General features: G+C 38.8%; 2 protein-coding genes across 2 annotated transcripts in view; both read left to right on the top strand.

Moving 5' to 3' along the window:
* The window catches only part of si:ch211-11k18.4 (uncharacterized), a 9,705-nt gene extending 4,620 nt beyond the window's left edge, over nt 1–5,085 (top strand). The window contains exons 4-12 of the mRNA XM_050069824.1: nt 143–197; nt 616–756; nt 1,341–1,501; nt 2,219–2,317; nt 2,473–2,618; nt 2,906–3,077; nt 3,181–3,293; nt 4,108–4,192; nt 4,280–5,085. Coding sequence (XP_049925781.1) covers nt 143–197; nt 616–756; nt 1,341–1,501; nt 2,219–2,317; nt 2,473–2,618; nt 2,906–3,077; nt 3,181–3,293; nt 4,108–4,192; nt 4,280–4,339 — 1,032 coding nt within the window. The 3' untranslated portion in view covers nt 4,340–5,085. The remainder of the gene's footprint in view (nt 1–142; nt 198–615; nt 757–1,340; nt 1,502–2,218; nt 2,318–2,472; nt 2,619–2,905; nt 3,078–3,180; nt 3,294–4,107; nt 4,193–4,279) is intronic.
* A 3,816-nt stretch (nt 5,086–8,901) lies between these two features.
* Nucleotides 8,902–18,346, top strand: rabep2 (rabaptin, RAB GTPase binding effector protein 2). Its single transcript, XM_050068702.1, has 12 exons — nt 8,902–9,095; nt 11,430–11,585; nt 12,248–12,330; nt 12,415–12,783; nt 13,089–13,184; nt 13,818–13,916; nt 14,583–14,699; nt 15,452–15,530; nt 15,641–15,652; nt 15,858–16,012; nt 16,337–16,453; nt 16,629–18,346. The coding sequence occupies exons 1-12, from the start codon at nt 9,071–9,073 to the stop codon at nt 16,731–16,733; spliced, it is 1,413 nt and encodes a 470-aa protein (XP_049924659.1). The 5' UTR covers nt 8,902–9,070; the 3' UTR covers nt 16,734–18,346.
* The last annotated feature ends 74 nt before the right edge of the window (nt 18,347–18,420 follow it).

Below are 18,420 nucleotides of genomic sequence, written 5' to 3'. Positions count from 1 at the left end.
GATAAGAACTGAACCGGCTTCGTGAGACCGAAAACCCAGGGTTAACCCTGAAGTTACCTCGCTAAGACATTAATCCTGCTTCGTGATACAGGCCCCTGCTTCACAAACTATCTCTGACAAATTTGTTTCTGTTTTTCTGTAGGGCAATGCCACCCTTCATCTATATCCACACTTCAAGCCTCTGCAAGAGTTCAAAGGTGAGATTGCTGCTCGAATCACAATCCCTCCCTGTTCTATTCTAAAGAGTTACCACAATGATGCACTTTGTCCCCCCTCAGGCTGCCACCACACTGATCCACTTCCAAATTCCCGGCATTTTGATGGAGAGATTTGCTGATTTGTTGCTTGGCGTAGTTTTTCTGCAGCCTGTTTAGGACGCAGCAACAGCACAGATTGGATCAAAGTGGCAGCACCCTCACATTTTATCCTTTGAAGACACTGATACAGCCCCTAGTCTTATGGAAGAAAAACAAGGATCAAAAAGCAGAAAGCATGCACATTACTATGCTGCAATTTTGTTAAAGCCAAATGAAGGAACGTATTTGAAGCATGATGAATTTAATGCTCAGAGATCTGTACTGATTTGATCTCTGATCTGCTTGAATTGATATCTAGGTGTTTCAGAGTACTTGAGCACAGAGATCTGCACGTCGCGACAGAAACGGTTCAGCCTGGTGACATTTGTGGATTCACCGGGGTTGGTGGACGGTGACATGAAGTATCCCTTTGATGTGGACCAGGTTATCATGTGGCTGGGTGAGTGGCCACTAAATGACCTTGCTTGTTGTCATACTGTAGTTAATAAGGGTCCCCTAGGGCCTCTGTGGCAGCTGGTGTTGTGACACCGAGTTATTTTAAATGGCATTGTAAAAATAATACCAGTATAGAGGAGCAGTTCTGTAGAATGTGTGATGTCTCCAGTTAAAGTGAGATACCAGCCTCTAAAGGCACCAGGCCACGGTTATTTCTGCCACAGTATTTGTGTGCTATTAGTGATCTTTTGTCAGGTTGGCTACTGATCTCACCACTTCCTTTGCGAACTAGCTTTGATTGCCTCAAAGCAAACTGTTTTGTAATCATCTTTCTGTGGAATTATTTTGTCACAGTGTGATGAAACCGCACAATGATACAAAACTCTAAGTACTGAGCAAGTAAAACAATTAAAGAACTTTATACAATTCTACAGAAAAGTTTAATGAGTATCACCCAGGAGTTCTCGCTCTGACATCAAACTTCCATTACCATACGTTTTAATATAATAATAATAATAAGATTTAATACAATAGACATTGTGTAAGAATCTGTTGTGGTGTAATGGTCCTTCCCACTTTCCCTCTCAGGTGATCTCTGTGACCTGATTCTGGTCTTCTTTGATCCCATGGGTCAGGCTTTGTGCAAGCGCACCCTCAACATAGTGGAGAGCCTGAATGAGAAACATGGAGATCGTCTGCGTTTTTACCTGAGCAAGGCTGACGAGGCTGGAGGAGAGTCGGACAGACAGGTACGCTCAGCAACAGCTCACTTTAAAAGCCCATTTTTTTAGGACGGTCAACATTCTTCATTCACATGTATACAAATGCATTTTTTACTCACCTCAGTTAAAGGAGTTTCCACGTGTATAAGAATTTTAAAAACAGAGGAGGAGGAATAATAACCTAAAATAGAGCATGTCCTCTTCATGTTAAAGTGTGTGGGTAGTTGAAAGCTGCTGTCGAGTGTCTTAACCAATGCAGGTTTTAAAGTATGTATGAGCACAGAAGTAGGGCTGTAACTCACAGTTATTTTTCAGATTAAATGTTTTGTCTATAAAATGTAAAAAAAAAAAAAAAAAAAAAGGTGAAATATTGCCCTGTGTAATTTCCCAGGGCCTAAGGTGACATCATTTAATTTGACCAACAGTCTAAAAGTCCAAAGCTTTTTAGTTTGTTGTCATGTTTGACCAAAAGAGCATCAAATACTCATATTTAAGAAGCATGAAACCAGTAGATGTTTGGCTTGTTTTGCTTTAAAAGGATTAAATTTGATGATCAGAACAGCAGCCAGTTAATTTTCTGTCCATCAACTAACCATAAATTGACTAATTGTTGCAGCTCTTTTCAGAACACGAGTAAATGAACATTCTCTCCCATAAAGTAAAGTCTGTTTGACCAGAATTATTAGCCATTGTCTATATCCACTCAAAAGGACCTATTTGTCTTTTTGTGTCTGTCTGTCTCAGAGAGTAATGATGCAGATTGTTCAGGAGCTCTGCAAGCGACCAGGACTGAACAAATGCGGTTTTGACATGCCCACCATCTACATTCCTAATCCAAGTAAGGTAAGGGTCGAATTTTTATTGAGCTTCAGGTGATTGTACACTGTTTATGCTCATGTCTCTGCTACCTCAACTTGTTCTTTGTAATTCCAATTATTTAAAGGTTAATATAAACATAATGATGGGCGCACATTGTAACTTGTTGTCTTTGTTCACAGCCAAGTCGCTGTGTGAACCAGATTGAGGAGGTTTGTCGCACCGTCGAGAAAACCATAAACCAGACAGTCCAGAATACACTCAACTCCCTGGAGAAGGACTGTGAGATTATCAGTGAGGCCATCACTGATACACTCAATAACGACAGGTAACACACAGAAACAGTTTGTGCCTCAGAATGCAGTATAGTTTCATGACCTGACATGCTTTATTGTTGCACTACTAAAAAAAATTATGTTCAGTGTTTAACTTGATTGAAAAGAAATGTGTGCAGGAGCCAGTTGAGGTCACTGTCTTTGCACTTTTGTTTCATTGACTCCTATTCATCCCGACTGTAAGCGTCATTCTGTGCAGATATTTAATCTTACTGAGACACACACAGTAGCATCAGTCCATGATGCCTTCAGAGAATAATCCGATCCTCTGCTCTCACAGGCAGACCGGTACTAGGAACCGACGGGCGCGCTGTAAGAGCTGCTTCCTGACTCTGCTGGGCTTCACCATCCCCATGGCTCTGATGGCCTTACTGGTGCTGGGCCTTCTGTCCCAGGAGCTGCTGGAGGCGGCTATGGGCCGCGAGGGCAGAGAGATGCTCTCACTCTACCTGGTGAGTGTTCAAGGGAGTGCACCACACGTTGTTGTTTTGTAGGCGTTGCACAGTCGACATAAAGCAGTCAAGTCTGATTTTTAGCTGCTCTTGTAATCCACAGGCTCCTGTAGTGAGAGTACTGGAGTCCCTCTCTGTGGAGCAGCAGCTTTACGGTTGTGGCGGGCTGGTCCTTCTCTCCTTCCTCCTGCTCATCATTGCACGCTTCTCCTTCAGGTAGGACAGCACCATCATCTGCTCATCTACTGTTATTGTAATGTCACCATTTTCATTTATTGTAATATATTTTATTCTACATGAACTCTCAGTCCTAATTTACCCTTTGCTCTAGTGCAGTTTCATCTGCACAGTGCACACTTCAAGTTCAAATGTACATACTTGACAGTTGAATTTTTAAGAAAAAAATGCCTGTATCCAAGCTTACATAATGTATTTTATTTTATTTCATGTTATTTATTTTATTTTATTAAAAAATAAGAAAGAATCAAATAACAAACTCTCTTTAATCTTTTCAGCCTTGTCACTGTCTCGAAAGGGATTTCTCCGTCCGTTTAAGAGAGTGTTCTCTAGAGTTTGTTGCTTCGATGCTGCCTTTGCTTTAGTCACCTGAATTAACTGTATTCCAGTGAAGGTTTAAATTCGTTGCTGTCATTACGTTGCTGTGCATGAAAGCTTCTTGAGTAAAAACACTTGTGTGACAGATGACATGAAACAAAGGATCAGATTGGGCCCAATATAGCCGACACCAGTCAGTAGTACAGTTTGGTACATAAACTACATTTGTACTGTATGTAGTATCTTTGTATCTGAGATTGTTTTGGTGTCTATTTTGCCCGTGGTATTTTACAGGTTGTTGTTTTTTTTTTTACTGCAGCTGTGACACTTTCATTTCCCTTTGTGGAATTAAGAAGATAATCTGTTAAGCAGCTGCATGTGATTTGGGCTCCCTGTGATTTTGCAGCACTGCTCATGACAAAGGATAAAAACAAACTTTCACATTTCTTATCAAACTCCCTTCAATTCTTTGCAGCACTCAACCAACTCTGTCAGGCAAACAAAAAAGGCAACTGCAGGAGAAGCTGGAGTACGTCCAGGAGGTGGTCAAGACCAAAAAGGTATTACATGTGTGTTTGAGTGTGACTGAAACGGTACTAATAGAAATGCATTATTGGGATTTTAAACTGTCTAATCTTTGCCTGTAGAAAAAGCTGTATGAAGATTACCTCCGTCAGAGTGTCAGCGATCAGGACATGGACTTGTAAAGAAAGACGGTGATGCACACAGCGATTCCACATCCCCACACTGACGTCGGACCAAATGAAATAAAAGCTTTGCCAAGGTTTCACACCAGCCGTCATGTCACTGACCACTAGATGCTGCATACTGTGGAAGTGTGCAGATGTACATTTTAAGCACATGGTACACTTGTAGAAAAGCTTTGGTGCTTTGGATACTGTAAAGTTTGTTTACGTATTAGATGGTGTTACCTCTGTAAACGCTCCAAAACCACACTACCTGCAGATGATTAGTGTTTGGAGATGACCTTTTGTTACTGATCACTTATTGTTGTAAGCATTTATATACATGTATTTTGTGCCTCTGCACCAGTCAAATGAATTCAGGCGTATACCACTTTAAGATATTTAAACATTTTCAAACTATTTATAATATTTCTTTATCAGAGAAATTGTATTTTGGTTAAATGGCATATAGCACTGGTTTATATGAGTCACTTTGTATGAGTTTCCGAAGACTTTCACCAGCATTTTTATACAGTACTCTGGCTGCTTGGTATCATGAAGTTACAGTCTGAGGTATTAATCCAGGTCTCATCATGAATGTCTGTGAAAGGTAATGTGTAGAATATTCAGTTATCCACACAACTCTTGTTATTGAAGTAAATATCCAGCAATCGAACATTTTATCAGTGAAGTTTTTGTACTTTCCTGTTCTACATTGTGACCATGTTTTAACTACAAATGAATTAAATAAATAGTGTTCAATATACTGTCGGAGGTTCCTTATTGAGATTAAGGCCCCATCTACACTCATGCAGATATTTTTGTAAATGGATATTTTTCTCTACGTTTTGGCCTCTTTTCCATGTGTAAACAGACAAAAACAGAGATTGATTGATTGAGGTGAAGATTTAAAAAAAAACTAAAAAAAAAAAAAAAACTAAAAACCTCCAGTTTATCTGTGTGGACATGTAAAACAGAGCATTTGGGAAATGGTGATGTCATCTCCTCAAAGAGCATGTGCTAGAAACAAGAGGGGTCTAGATGCAGTCTTGCAGACTACTCACTTCACCACAAGAAAGAAACAAATCTTAAGAGGAGTGCATTTCAGGTTTTAGTTGTGCATGTGATCATTTCTTTGTACTTCTAAATTCCTTGACTCTTCGGTTTGAATAACAAGTCAGGTACCACCCTGAAGATCTTAAATACAGTCTCTACAGAAAATGTCTGCCTCTAGTGGACTGATGCCTTTACAAAAGGGTTAGTGCCACATTTTGGGATATCCTTTGTTTTGATTTTCATTAGGTGGGAGTAATGACATGATGCTCTGCCCAAATCCTGTTTGAAAATATCTGCATTTGAAGATGACAGATGATTATTGATTATGTGTAACCATACAAAAATGTGTGTTGTTTGGGAAAAAGTGTTCTGAAGTCTCCACATCAGAGTCAGAGTAAGGTTTATTGCCAAGTTGGTTTTCACATTCAGTGAGTTTGCCTTGATGTTTTGATGCCTACAATTAAACTTTTTAAAGGAAATAAAAACAAAAGCAAGTCACACAAAATTACAACGGAAATGTGAAAATACACTATAAAATGGTTATAGTATATCTGCAGGGTGTCTTAAATTCAATTTTATAAATATTTGGCCTTAAAAGTCATTAAATAGAATTTGTGAGGTCTTAATTGCCGCTAACATTTTATCTAATTTCATTCATCCATCTTTTAAATTTTTTTGGCAAAATGACTCAATATCTTCTGCATAAAAGTCCATATTTCTGATGTTACACACCTTTAGATCTACCACTGAACCTTATTCTGTTATTTTACTTTATAATTGCACTTATATGTTCGCAAAATGTAGATTAACCCAACTGGCTTTAACAGCCATATTCCTACATACCTCTCTCTGCACAAGACCACATGTATACTACTTACATTTATAAATGTTTGATCAAGCAAAATATGATTTGTCCCAAAAATCGGTCTCAAGTTTAGTTAAAAATGTCTTAAAATCATACAATGTAAGACCTTATTGTTATGTTTTTCTGTTACCAAATTTCATTCAGCAATTTGGATGTATGATGATACAGTAGCAAAGTTTCATGTTTTTCTTTTTCAGGGACATTAATGCTGCCTGAGAGAGCATCTGTCACAAATATCAGAGAGGTTTGGATAGATCTTTGATAATCTAGCTTTGCTAAAATGGATCCTGTGAAGAATTATCATGATCTGTTTTAATTTGCAAGATTGTACCTATATTTCTTCTCTGCTTCATAGTTTTGTTCTTGTCACACCCGTTTGACTGCAGATGAATAGGGGCAGGATGCATGCCATCCTCTATCAGATTTCCAGATGAAGAGATGAAAATCGAAGCGAGGCATGTAAGAGTATCAGGGCTGGAAAATGAAGTTGGATCAAAATAGACTCGCAGGTTTGGCCAGGGCATGTAAATGGAAGGATTCTGCTGTAATCACAGGTGAAAACTGTTTATAGCATGTGGTTTCCAGTTTGGTTAGAACAGTGATTTCAAATCTTTTGTTTTTAATTGAAAAGCAAACAGAGGAAACTATAAACCTTGTAGTCATGCCTTTGTCAAGCAAAGGAAGCAGGTGCAAAAGGACTGCTGCCAATAAAACACTGTTTTCCAGTTTCAAGGTTATTACCAAGCTTGACTTTAACATCTCTGTCGAACACTGCCCAGTGAAATAATTCACAGATGAAGTTTATGAATCACTTAGATAGAGTTCTGCTCTTTTCTCTTATAAGAGGGATGATTAACTGCAAAGTGAAACATTATGAAGTCCCTCTAACATAACTCTTATATTAGTTTAAGGTGTTGAACACATGGTATCATGCACATACAGTACGTTATTACATAATCTTTCCTCTGTGAAGGACAACAGAGGACTTCATATCATATCAACATGCAGTATGAAAAGTGACCTGCTTGCCAAAGCTGATAACACACAGCTGAAGCTCATTGTGCGCTGGTATGTAGCACTGTGAACAGAACAAACAGATTTCTGTGCTGATAGTTTTTTGTTGAATGGAGGAATTGCACTGGACGCCCTGGAAGCCATGACAGAGCAACACAGCCACATCTTTCATCATGACACAGAGGCCAAGAGACACCATTTCTGATCAGCAGGTCCTTCCTCCTGCACACTGCCTCCAAAATGGGAGCTACATTTGAATTCTATCCTACATAAACTGCAGGATAATCTGAAACAAAAGAGAGATGTGATTTGCTGTAATATTTGGATTTTTCTTCTCAATACATTCCTCTTTAATTTTGAAAAGGTAACTTGCAAAGGGTATATATCAGTACTGGGAGCAGTAATAACATACCATTCACGAGGACCAAAATATAAAATAACTTAAAATTGTCTTCCTCCACCAGAGGGTATCCCTATTAGAGAGGAAAAAGTCATTTTTCAATACCTCCATATTGCTTTCATCAAAGAGGTTACAATAGTGTTACAGTAATTTTAAGTTCTTCTCTTATATATGTCCAAGAAAATTGAGAAATGCAATTTTTTTTATCACACTTTTTTTTTTATTTCTGACATTAAAAACTTGAAAATTTTCATATATGATAATAATATATATGCTATTTTGTTTCAACTGCTGCAGTTTACAGTGAGTCCACAAGACTATCTTGGAGAATTAAAGGATCTGTTTCAAAATCACAGTGCCCCATCAGCAAAAATAAATAAAGATAAAAAAATAAAATAAAAATATAAACTAATAATAATAAAAAATAATAAATAAATTATTATTATATGCTGATCAAATAATAATAACAATAATAATGATAACGAAAATAATAACAATTGTTGGGCCATATAAAAAGAATTTATTCATTTTTGTTATTTATTATTATTATTATTATTATTATTATTATTAGTTTATATTTCTAGTTTTATTTTTGAACTTTTTTATTTATTTTTGCTGATGGGGCATTATGATTCTTTAGTAAATTATTATTATTATTATTATTATTATTATTATTTATTTATTTTTTATTTTTTTTAAAGATCCTTGAATTCTGTAAGATAGTCTCAAGGACTCACTGTAAACTTCAGCACTTAAAACAAAATAGCATATATATATATATATATGTGATCATTTTCCATTTAATGTCAGAATTAAATAACAAAAGTAAGTGCGTAATTAGTAAATATCAGCTATCGTTCTTTAATAATAATGAAAATGAAAATAAAGATAAAAATAAAAATGAAAATAATAATAATAATAATGATAATTATTATTATTATAAGAATGAGTAAATAATAAAGTATAATAATAAATGAATGAATGAATGAATAACAATACATAAAACAAGAAATAAATAATGTTACAGTATATTGTATATTATTTTTGTGACGTACAAACTGGGGTTCAGTGACCCCCAGCGGTCACCAAACAGTGGACATGATGACAGGATGCCTAATGTCCAGGGAGTGGCAGCAACATAAACCAAAGCTGTGGTCACTTTTCTTGGTATTTTAACCTCCATAAAATCCGGTCAAATCAAAAGCCAAAGCGCATAGGGCAAGGCACTCGTGAACAGGAAGGAGGTTGACGTCATTTCCGCAGGCTTAAACCGGGGAAAGTTGTTTCCTGAAGTTGACACTGCGCTGATCATTTCCACGCCTAAACCCTGCTGCTTCTACAAAATGACTCCGAAAGGTTTCCCGGATTTTTGATAGATATGTTTTTTATCGTCAGGTGAAGTCTGTCTGACGAGAAAATGAGCTCCAGCGGTGAAGACACAGGTAATAAAACTGCAGCGGTAAACTTTAATCTGCTTTACGTGTAACGGGATTGGTTGTGAGGTGATGTGCTGTCACCTTTACAGTTTGAGTTTTTAGTATACAGTAATGTAAACTTGTTGTTTGTCTGCACTGTGACTGAAACCTGTTGATTGTGAAGCAGCTGTGGTCAGTAAACCGTTTAACGGCCTGTTAGCATCGTTGACCATAGAAATAAACAGGCGCTGCTAGCCGCTAGCTAACACTTTAGCTTAACTAAGTTAACTGTCAAAACTGGGGTCCAGCACCTTCTATAAACCGCGTTAATTCAGTACAAGAGTTTAGTTTCACTTCCTTCATTTGCTAGTATCATAGACAGTGGTGTGACTACTGTACCAAGTCATATTTGTCACAACAGATTCTTCTCTATGTGCTGCAGGTGGCCCTATTAGCAGTTTAGCAACTTTAGGTCCCTTATCATGTTAAGTGTTTACCAGTTTGCTAAAACATGAGCAACAAGTGTTACTGTAAAGTTGTCGAACATAAGAAGACAGATCCTCAGCTGTGCTTTGCCACATTAGTCAAAGAAATACAACGAAGTGTGTGTGTGTGAGTGTGAGTAAAGTCTCTACATATAATGGCAGCAACAGTAATCCTAATGTTGTGTTCAGGGTCCAGGAGATCCAGGGCTCTGACAGCTAAAAAAAAAAGATAGGCCTACTTAAAGGTCCAGTGTGTAGAATTCAGGGCATCTATAGGCAGAAGTGGTATATAATATCTATAATCACCTGAAAATAGGAATTGTTGTGTTTTCATTACCTAACAATAAGCTGTTTATATGTACATATGGAAGGGATCCTCCTCCACAGAGTCTGCCATGTTGAGAATGGATAACCAAACACTGGCTCCAGATAGGGCCATTTGCATTTTCATGTCAGCCACCATAATTTTCCTAAACGCTTGGTACACAGGAGAGATTTCAGCACTGTAACCTCACTGCTAGATGCCACTAAATCCTAAACACTGGACCTTTAAAACAGATATTAAATTAAATTGCTGATTGATAAAAAAAAAAAGTGAAAGGGATTTATTTCAGCCTTATATTATTTAACAAATTGAACATTGAACTTAACACAAAATACACATTAAACAGGATGACAGTTACAGTGCAGTTTTCTACTGATATTCTCTTTTACAGTGTGTTTATTGTGCAAATTGAAATCACGATGACAATGAAGAAAAGATATATGGTACAGCCCTACTATATGCATTGTATTGTGTAATGCATTCACTTGAGAATAATGGCTTGGTTGACCCCCAGCTACTCAGCCCCATCCTGGGCTTCACTTGCGATCTTGTTGGCTGTGACTCCCACTCAGTGGGGGCAAATGAAAGCAGATTTTTTTTTTCTCAAGTGAATGCATTACGCTTTTGTAATTATCACATCACCCAGACACTGAATATTAAGATAATAACTTAGAAAACTGATTTTATTTCATGTACATGTCGTTATCTGTGATTGACAAAAGGAATATATATGTATTGATTTGTTCATGCATATAACATATGAAACAAGAAATATTTTCTTATGTGGTGCCATGTCAGTGCTTTATAATTATCCTGTCACCTTCATTAAACATGTAGTTTGTGGCAAACCAGTAAAACTTCAAAACTTTTCTACTTATCGGGTTTTAATGAGGTCAGAAGAAAAGCAAAAAGATATTTTAAAGACGAAAGTGGTTAGATTTCAAATTATTATCACTAGTTTTAGACTTACAGCAGAGGAATCTTCTTTAGAGGAATCTTCTTTAAGTTTATTTACCAGGTCACTCATTTGACTTATTTATAGATAAGCTTCATTCTCCTCATTGATCTCCCTCTGTACCAAACAATGTGATCAGCTGGTTATGCTCCTGTCATACACTCAAACAACTAAGAATGTTGTCAGATTTGGTCAATCATGGACTAATCCTTGCTCATAAATACACATACACACCATTACACGACTAGCAGACTTGCGTGCAACTTTCAAACAGCTCTATCAGTCTACTCTGTGCACAGATAACAAGGACGACATAAACATGCTGTAGTTTTACAAAAGTGAGTGATGCAAAGAATTTAGAGCTGCGTCCTGCAAAGTTCCCAGCACATAGATCCGTGACATCAGATGAGCTTTCTTCTTATCCTATAGTTACATATTTAAAGGTCTTGTCTGATAGCTAGTAACGCAGATTCCTTTTTGTTGCGTCACCTCACTGTTTCTCATGCTGGTGTGATTCCAACCCTACTGATGCAGACATCCTCAAAACAACATGATGAAGGCAAAACAAACGACAACCTGCTGTTTATCATTTTCAGAGGCGAGCCTGCAGGCCCAGCTAGCCGAGTGCCGAGCTCAAGCCGAACACTGGCAGGGCGTGGCGACGATCTGTGAGCTGAGCAAACAGGAGGAACTGGCAGAGCTACAAAAACAATGTGATCAAGAGATCCAGTCTCTCCAGGAGGCTCTCAGAGGTCAGTATGTGTGTAAGTGTGTTTGGCTGTGCCTTCGTGTTTGCATGTGCCTGATAAGCACGGTGAGTTTGTTACAGGCCTTTTTTGTCTAATTATACATGGTTAAGTATTTTTTATATATTTCTTTCTTTTGTAAATCAGAGCCTAAATAATTTGGATCTCCTTTGGATATGTTTTAATGATAAAAACCTGTTAAAGATGATACTTTCAAACTGGAAAAAATACTGATACTATGTTTTTGAAGGATTAAAAAAAAAAAGAAAAACTGAACAGAGTAGTTTCTAAACTTCCAAATGAATTAAGTAATATTAATTACAATGTTGACTTTCAATCAATAGTATTAGTTTAACATTTAATACAAAGGTCAGAAGGAACTGACTAAAATGTTGGTATGTTGCCAAGCTATTCATTAAGGTGAAAGGTGAGAAGAGGAGTGGGAAACATTGGCATGCTCCTTTTTAAAACAATGAAAGTTTGCAATGGTATTAAAACATACTATAACTAACATATTGTTAACAAAACAGGAAGTAATATAAAATGCAGCTACACTTTTTTAAAGGTATTGTGAGCTTTTAATCTCAGCCTTTTAGCTAAACCAAATATTGTTCATCTGTCTGAGTAAATTGTTTCATTATTATTTTATTATCCTGTCGTGTTTACAGAGACAGCAGCACAGTATGAGGCCAGGATATCTGTTCTCCAGTCTCAGCCTGTGGAGTGGAGGAGAGCCAGTGGGCAGAGCATGGTCAGTGTTTAATGTTGTGTCTTTACTCTTGAATTGTTCCTAATGTTCTGGACTTAATCACAGCTTTTTTTTTGTACCTGTCAGATGAGTGGAAGGAAAGGCAAGATGGAGGCAGATGAAATGAATAGAACACACACAACCAACAGCCTGACAGATGCCGAGGCCATGGCGTCACCAGACAGAAACTCACACCAATCAGCGGAGCTTGACACAGTGGCGGAGGGAGAAGGACCATCGCTTACAACAGAAGGGTATTTTTCACTGCGGCACTGCGACTCAGCCTCGCTGTCGTCGTTCTCCTTAGACACGCCGTCTCTGCCCAGAAAACTCAACGCACAGGACGACACTGACTCTCTGCTCTCCACTGGAACTTTGGTGCCTGAAGCCATCTACCTGCCGCCGGCCGGACACAGACTGGTCACGCACAACGACTGGGATTCACTAAATGCTCAGGTATGGATGTAAAACTATGATATGAGAGATCAGGTTTCTTATATGAAAAAAAAGAATATTCACGCCATTCCATGGGGCTCATACACATGTCGTGTCTTTCACTTCCTGGAAGACGTGAGGTCAGGTGCTGGGTGCTACACTTGTGCTAAAAATGGATTTGACAGCGCAAAAATGCAGCATGTGTTCAGGCCCTTACACTTAAATCTGTGCAGTTTTTCTGATTATAGCAAGATTTTGGTCCGACTAAAATCTTCCTCATAGACAGATGACTTTGTGGCGTAATGACGGTGTGGTGTGTTGGGCAGGTGTCAGAGCTGCGAGTGGAGGTGAGTCGACTGCAAGCTGAGAAGCAGGAGCTGGAGAAAGAACTGGACACACAGACCAACCACACACACAAACAGGTGAGCAGCACTGCTCTGAGTGTGGGTATACAGCACGTACAGTACTTCACAATAAAAACAGAGCACATTAAAACACGGGGAGAATCAAAGAAACACCAAAAACTAAACTTATTTAAAAGTCGTAAAACATAAATGAAGTCACAGAGAAGACATTTTAAAAATGCAGGTTATAAAAGTGATTTAAAAGATAAGACAGAGTTTGCAGCCCTGATCTCCTCAGTGGGGTCCGTCCAAACTCCAGGAAATCTGACTGCACAGGCTCTATCACCTTTGTGAATTAATTTGGACCTTGGGACAACAAGACACAATGCATCTGAGGAGCTCAGGCTGCGGGAATGGACAAAGGTCAATTAAAAATATGATAAACAACTTGGGATGAGGCCTTTCAGTGCTTTGTACATAATCAATAATCTTGAACTCAATTCTAAAAGTAACATGTAGCCACTGTAAGGAAGCCAGGATCAGTGAAATGGGATCATGTTTCTTTGCTAGTCACAGTGGCAGAGTTTTGGACGAGCTAAGGGTGGTAGAGGATTTGCTGATGTCAGAGAGTAAGGGAATACAGTCGTCAGATCGACTAGTTATGACAATATATACACGTTAATTTTTTTGTTTGTGTGTGTGTGTGTTCAGGTATCAATGCTCCAGTCACAGGTCCACACTTCAGAGGCCCTTCTCCAGGATCTGCAGAAATCTTTTAGCCAATCACAGAACGCTGTCCAGAGTCGGCTGGTGAGTGATGATGATCCTACAGAGTGTGTGTGACTGTGTCAGGGATTGTCCTTAAAGAAAAAATTCACCATTTGGGAGATACACTTATTTGCTTTCTGCCTGAGAGTTAAATCACTACCAAGTACACGTCTCTCCAGTAGTTATGAAGCTGTAGCTAGTAAGTTTAGCTTAGAATAAAGAGTGGAAGTCACTCGACCACACATACAAAAACGCAGTGTGAAAGCAAGTTGCTTGGAGGTACTTGCCTTTGCACGGAGCCAGGTTAGCACTTCCCCCCCTTTGTCCAGTTTTTATGCTCAGCTAAGCTAACCGTCTGCTGGCTCCAGCTACATATTTATAGTACAGACACAAGGGTGGTGTTGATCTCTTCATCTGACTCTGCAATAAAGAGAATACATGTATTTCTTATGGTTATTTCAACCATCTTGATTAAATATGGAAAGATGCCAAGAAAAGCAATAAAGTTGTGGCTCTTAAATTGTATTTTTGCCATGAATGTGTAACCCAGGTGCATGATGACTCACTCAGCCACCACACACTAATTTAGCCAACAGTAGTCAATTGATTCCCAAAGCAAGACTATATAATTACCCATAAAGTAAGATAAGGTTTATTAATGCGTTATTCAGTACAAGTAGTTGTTCAAACCTGTATCTGTGTGTCCAGGCAGAGCTGTCCTTTTCCCAGAGGAAGGTGTGCAGTGAGCTGTCCAGACTGAAAGGAGAGGAGGTCGAGGACCCTGAGCAACCAGACTCCATCTCATCATTCCCAGCAACACTGCAGGTACAGTTACTGTTCTGGGTTTTTATTTACAGTGCTGCAGCAAGGAATCAGTTTTCTTAAGATTCATATAAACTTGTATCGTAGTACAATGAGTAATTTATTTGACACCGTCTTGTCTCACATCTTGTTGAATGAAAATAATGAGATAAAGAGTTTCACATAGCATCATAATGGGAACAGAAACCAGTGAGAAGCTTGTTTACGTGACTTCGCTTTAGTTAGTTGCTGCTTTTCTTCATTTCAGAGAGTTCTTGGGATGACTGTAATTGTGAGCCCTTAGATTGTATGTTTGTCAACATTTATGTGTGGACAAAGGTTTAATTTTGTGACCACGTTGTCACTGCTCTGTCTCTGGAAGTACCTTGACCATCTGTTGGTAGTTTCAAATGTTTTTTTGGTTCCTTCAAAGTTATACTATGCAGGAATTGTCAGTTACTGTTTTTAAACACATCATTCTAACTTGGCCTCTTCTCCCTACGCTGCTTATTTACACTGCAAGCTACTGTACTGTTGTGAGAGTGTTACATTTGTTCTAATGGAAAAACTGATCTATTAGCAAGCTAACAGCTGGTCTTCAATACAAGTTGTGAGATAGTGTTTGTGTTTCGACACCTTTTATGAATAGTAATGCTACCGCCTCATTGCTGCACAGCTTTATTGCAGACAGTTATTGTACTGTATGCGCCTGCTTGTGGTGTCAGTGTATGTGTGTGTGTGTGTGTGTGTGGTGATTTTTGACCTGTAACCTACAGGGGGCACACAATGAGGAGCGTCTCCGCATCGAGATTGTCAACCTGAGGGAGCAGCTGGACACCCGGTCAGAGGAGAACGGTCTGTTGATTTTATTATTATTCAGGGCAGGTTTGCGACACTGACTGCTGTGACACTGACACATGTTTTATTTCCTCCTCCCTGCTCCCACCTGCAATGCTGATCATCAGAAGTTTTAGAAGGTGAGTGAACAGCTCATGCTTATTATTAGTCTGGGAAGCCAATTAGTAGGTCTTGTGATTGGTGTAGATGCACATTTCATTCAGACTTTTTCTCACATTTAAAATTTTTACCCCCCTTGGTGAGACCGAAACTGAGAAAATGAGACCAACTTGTAATAAACTGTATTTTTTCTTTAATTATAATCTGCTTTGTTTGTGTGTGCAGTGCAGCTCTCCAGTCTGAAGACGGAGACAGAGAAGATCCAGGCTCAGAAGGACCACTTGCAGGCTGAAGTGCTGGTCTGCCGCACTGAGCTAGAAGCCCTGCGGGTGGCACTGTCTCATGTGCAGAACACCAACAAGGCCATTGGTAATGATAAAGTAAGTCCAATCTGTTCAGTTACTGCTGATGCTTCACACTTTTTGTCTCAGTGACATCTGTAGTGCTGTTATTTGTACTGGTGCATTCAAGTCGTGTGAGAGTTTGTGAACGGACGTTATGGTATAGTTTTGCTGTTAAACGTGGAGGCCTACGACTTAAATTCATCAAATGAAACCCAATCTTGTCCAAGATTCTACAAGTTTACATTGTGAATAGTATAAATGGTGATATCCACTGCTGCTGTTAGAGTAACTTTTGTTGATACTCCCACTGTGAGTCGCTTAAGTAATACATTTTCAAATCTGTTTTCTTGTGACTGTCAGGCGGCCCTGCATCAACAGTGTTTGGAGCTGCGCAGCCAAGTGATCAGTCTGCGCTCCCAGGTTGACACCAGCCAGACAGTACAGAGGGACTTCGTCCAGCTCTCCCAGTCGCTGCAGGTAAGAAGCAATAGACGGCTGTAGAAGTCAGCTTGAGTGGAGTAGGGATAATGAAAATTGAAAAAAAAAAAAATAGCTAAAACTTTTTCTTGCTCTTGCAGAAACTGGTACAAATTAGTTCCATATTTTATCATTGACATATTTATATTTTACTGACCCCTCTCTCCCCCTTCAGGTGAAGCTGGAGGTAATTCGGCAGGCGGAGACTATTGAACAAGTCAAAGAAATCCTGGAGGGGGGAGTCAGTAAAGGTGATTCCCCGCCTGCAGACGCCTCATGAGTTACAGAGTCACACAGGAACCAAAGAGCAGCCCAAGATAAAACAGCAGTGACCAGTAAGGACCAATTAACCACCACCACATGAGACACTGTCGTGACCACTGGGATATCACAGCCGGTGCTGTGAGCACATCTAACATTTGATGGATACTCCTACAGAGACATTATTTATCTGTTCGTTTCCGAGGTGATGGTTCGGTGTCAGTGGCCGATACTGTTGCTTAGCGACCAAAGTGACGTTCAATTAACCATGAGGACACTTAACTTTTTTCACGCACTCTTTTTCTTACATCCAGTAACATGTTTATTCCTCTACTAATACACATGTAAATGTATCTGTTGTTAAAACTGACTTGACTCCAGCAAAACACTCGACATTCCAACACTTGACTTTTCACTGTATCAGTAATTGATATGTAAACTACGCAGTTATCTTTCCATGCAAACACTTTTTTGCATCTTCTTTGTGAAGGAGGAGCTCTAACAGCAACGGATCACAGTGCAATAATGAATAATAGGGATACTAAGTAGAAACTCTCCTAAATTAACTGCATTTCAGATGCAATTTTTATTACATACTTTAATTTGTTGTCTTTTTATTTTAATTAGCATCATAAACTATTCCTGTTCTCACCACAACCATATTAGCTTCTAAGCTAATTTATGGATGTGGATTAGGAAAGAAACTAAGAAAATAATCATGAAGAAATGTGAATATGTAACATCATGTCAGTTTGTTTTGTGTTAATAATACATATTGAGAAGTAAAAGTAGGCTGTCACAGTCTTTTCTTCAACCTTTGAGTTCATAATCAAATACTCTGATAAAGTTTCTCATCGCTGGGCTCCATGCAGAGTCACTTTCAGGTCCAGTGTGTAGGATTTAGGGGCATACACCGGCAGAAATGTAATATAATATTTATAATTATGTTTTCTTAAATGTATAATCACCACAACCTAAGAATCATTGTGTTCTCGTTAATTTAGAATGATCTGTTTATATGAAGCAAGTCCAACTCCATGGAGTCTGCCATGTTGTTTCTAGAGTAGCCCAGAACAGACAAACAAAACCCTGCTTGGCTGCGTCCGCCACCGTAGTTCCCTTAAGCCCAGTTCAGACCAAGGGTTTGCGACAAGATGCATTGAAACAGGCAACTAAAGAGCATCTGCCAAAGCTAGCGAACACGCCGTCTACTGTCATTTTGGCTTAGCCAATGGACTTCACTACAAGTCGACTGGCTGTAGAAACAGGTGACGTGCTTTATGTTCTAAAACCAGCCGCCAACGATTTGATCAGCTGAGGTACAGGTGACACATCAGCCGGCTTGAGTCGAGCTCCGACCGGCCAGTTCACACTGCTGCAACTTTTCTCTGCAGCATTCTAAAACAGTTTCTTCTTGTCGCGAATCTTTGGTCTGAACTGGGCTTTACATGCTTGGCACACAGGAGAAGCTTCAGTTGGATGCACTCTGCAACATTACCGCTAAGGTGCCGCTAAATCCTGTACACTAGATCTTTGATATGAAAAAGCAGTCACAGGAAATCTATAACATGGATATGCACAGTAATATATTTCTTTACACTGTCTAATTTAATAAAATAGATTTAATATACTGTATAATTTGGTTATTTCCTTTTCACCTATTTGGAAATACATGTATGATCTTAAAATTCATTGCAAAACACAGC

The sequence above is a fragment of the Epinephelus moara genome, chromosome 18 (assembly GCF_006386435.1).
Source record: "Epinephelus moara isolate mb chromosome 18, YSFRI_EMoa_1.0, whole genome shotgun sequence".
NCBI classification, from domain to species: Eukaryota; Metazoa; Chordata; class Actinopteri; order Perciformes; family Serranidae; genus Epinephelus; species Epinephelus moara.
This window is presented reverse-complemented; position numbering and strand designations above follow the sequence as displayed.

Bases quoted from the DNA above. Each gene is read 5' to 3' on its own strand.
- rabep2 (XM_050068702.1), top strand. From the start codon at position 9,071: ATGAGCTCCAGCGGTGAAGACACAG. The intron at 9,096-11,429 runs GTAATAAAACTG...TATCATTTTCAG, and splicing joins CTCCAGCGGTGAAGACACAG to AGGCGAGCCTGCAGGCCCAG. The intron at 12,784-13,088 runs GTATGGATGTAA...TGTGTTGGGCAG, and splicing joins GGGATTCACTAAATGCTCAG to GTGTCAGAGCTGCGAGTGGA.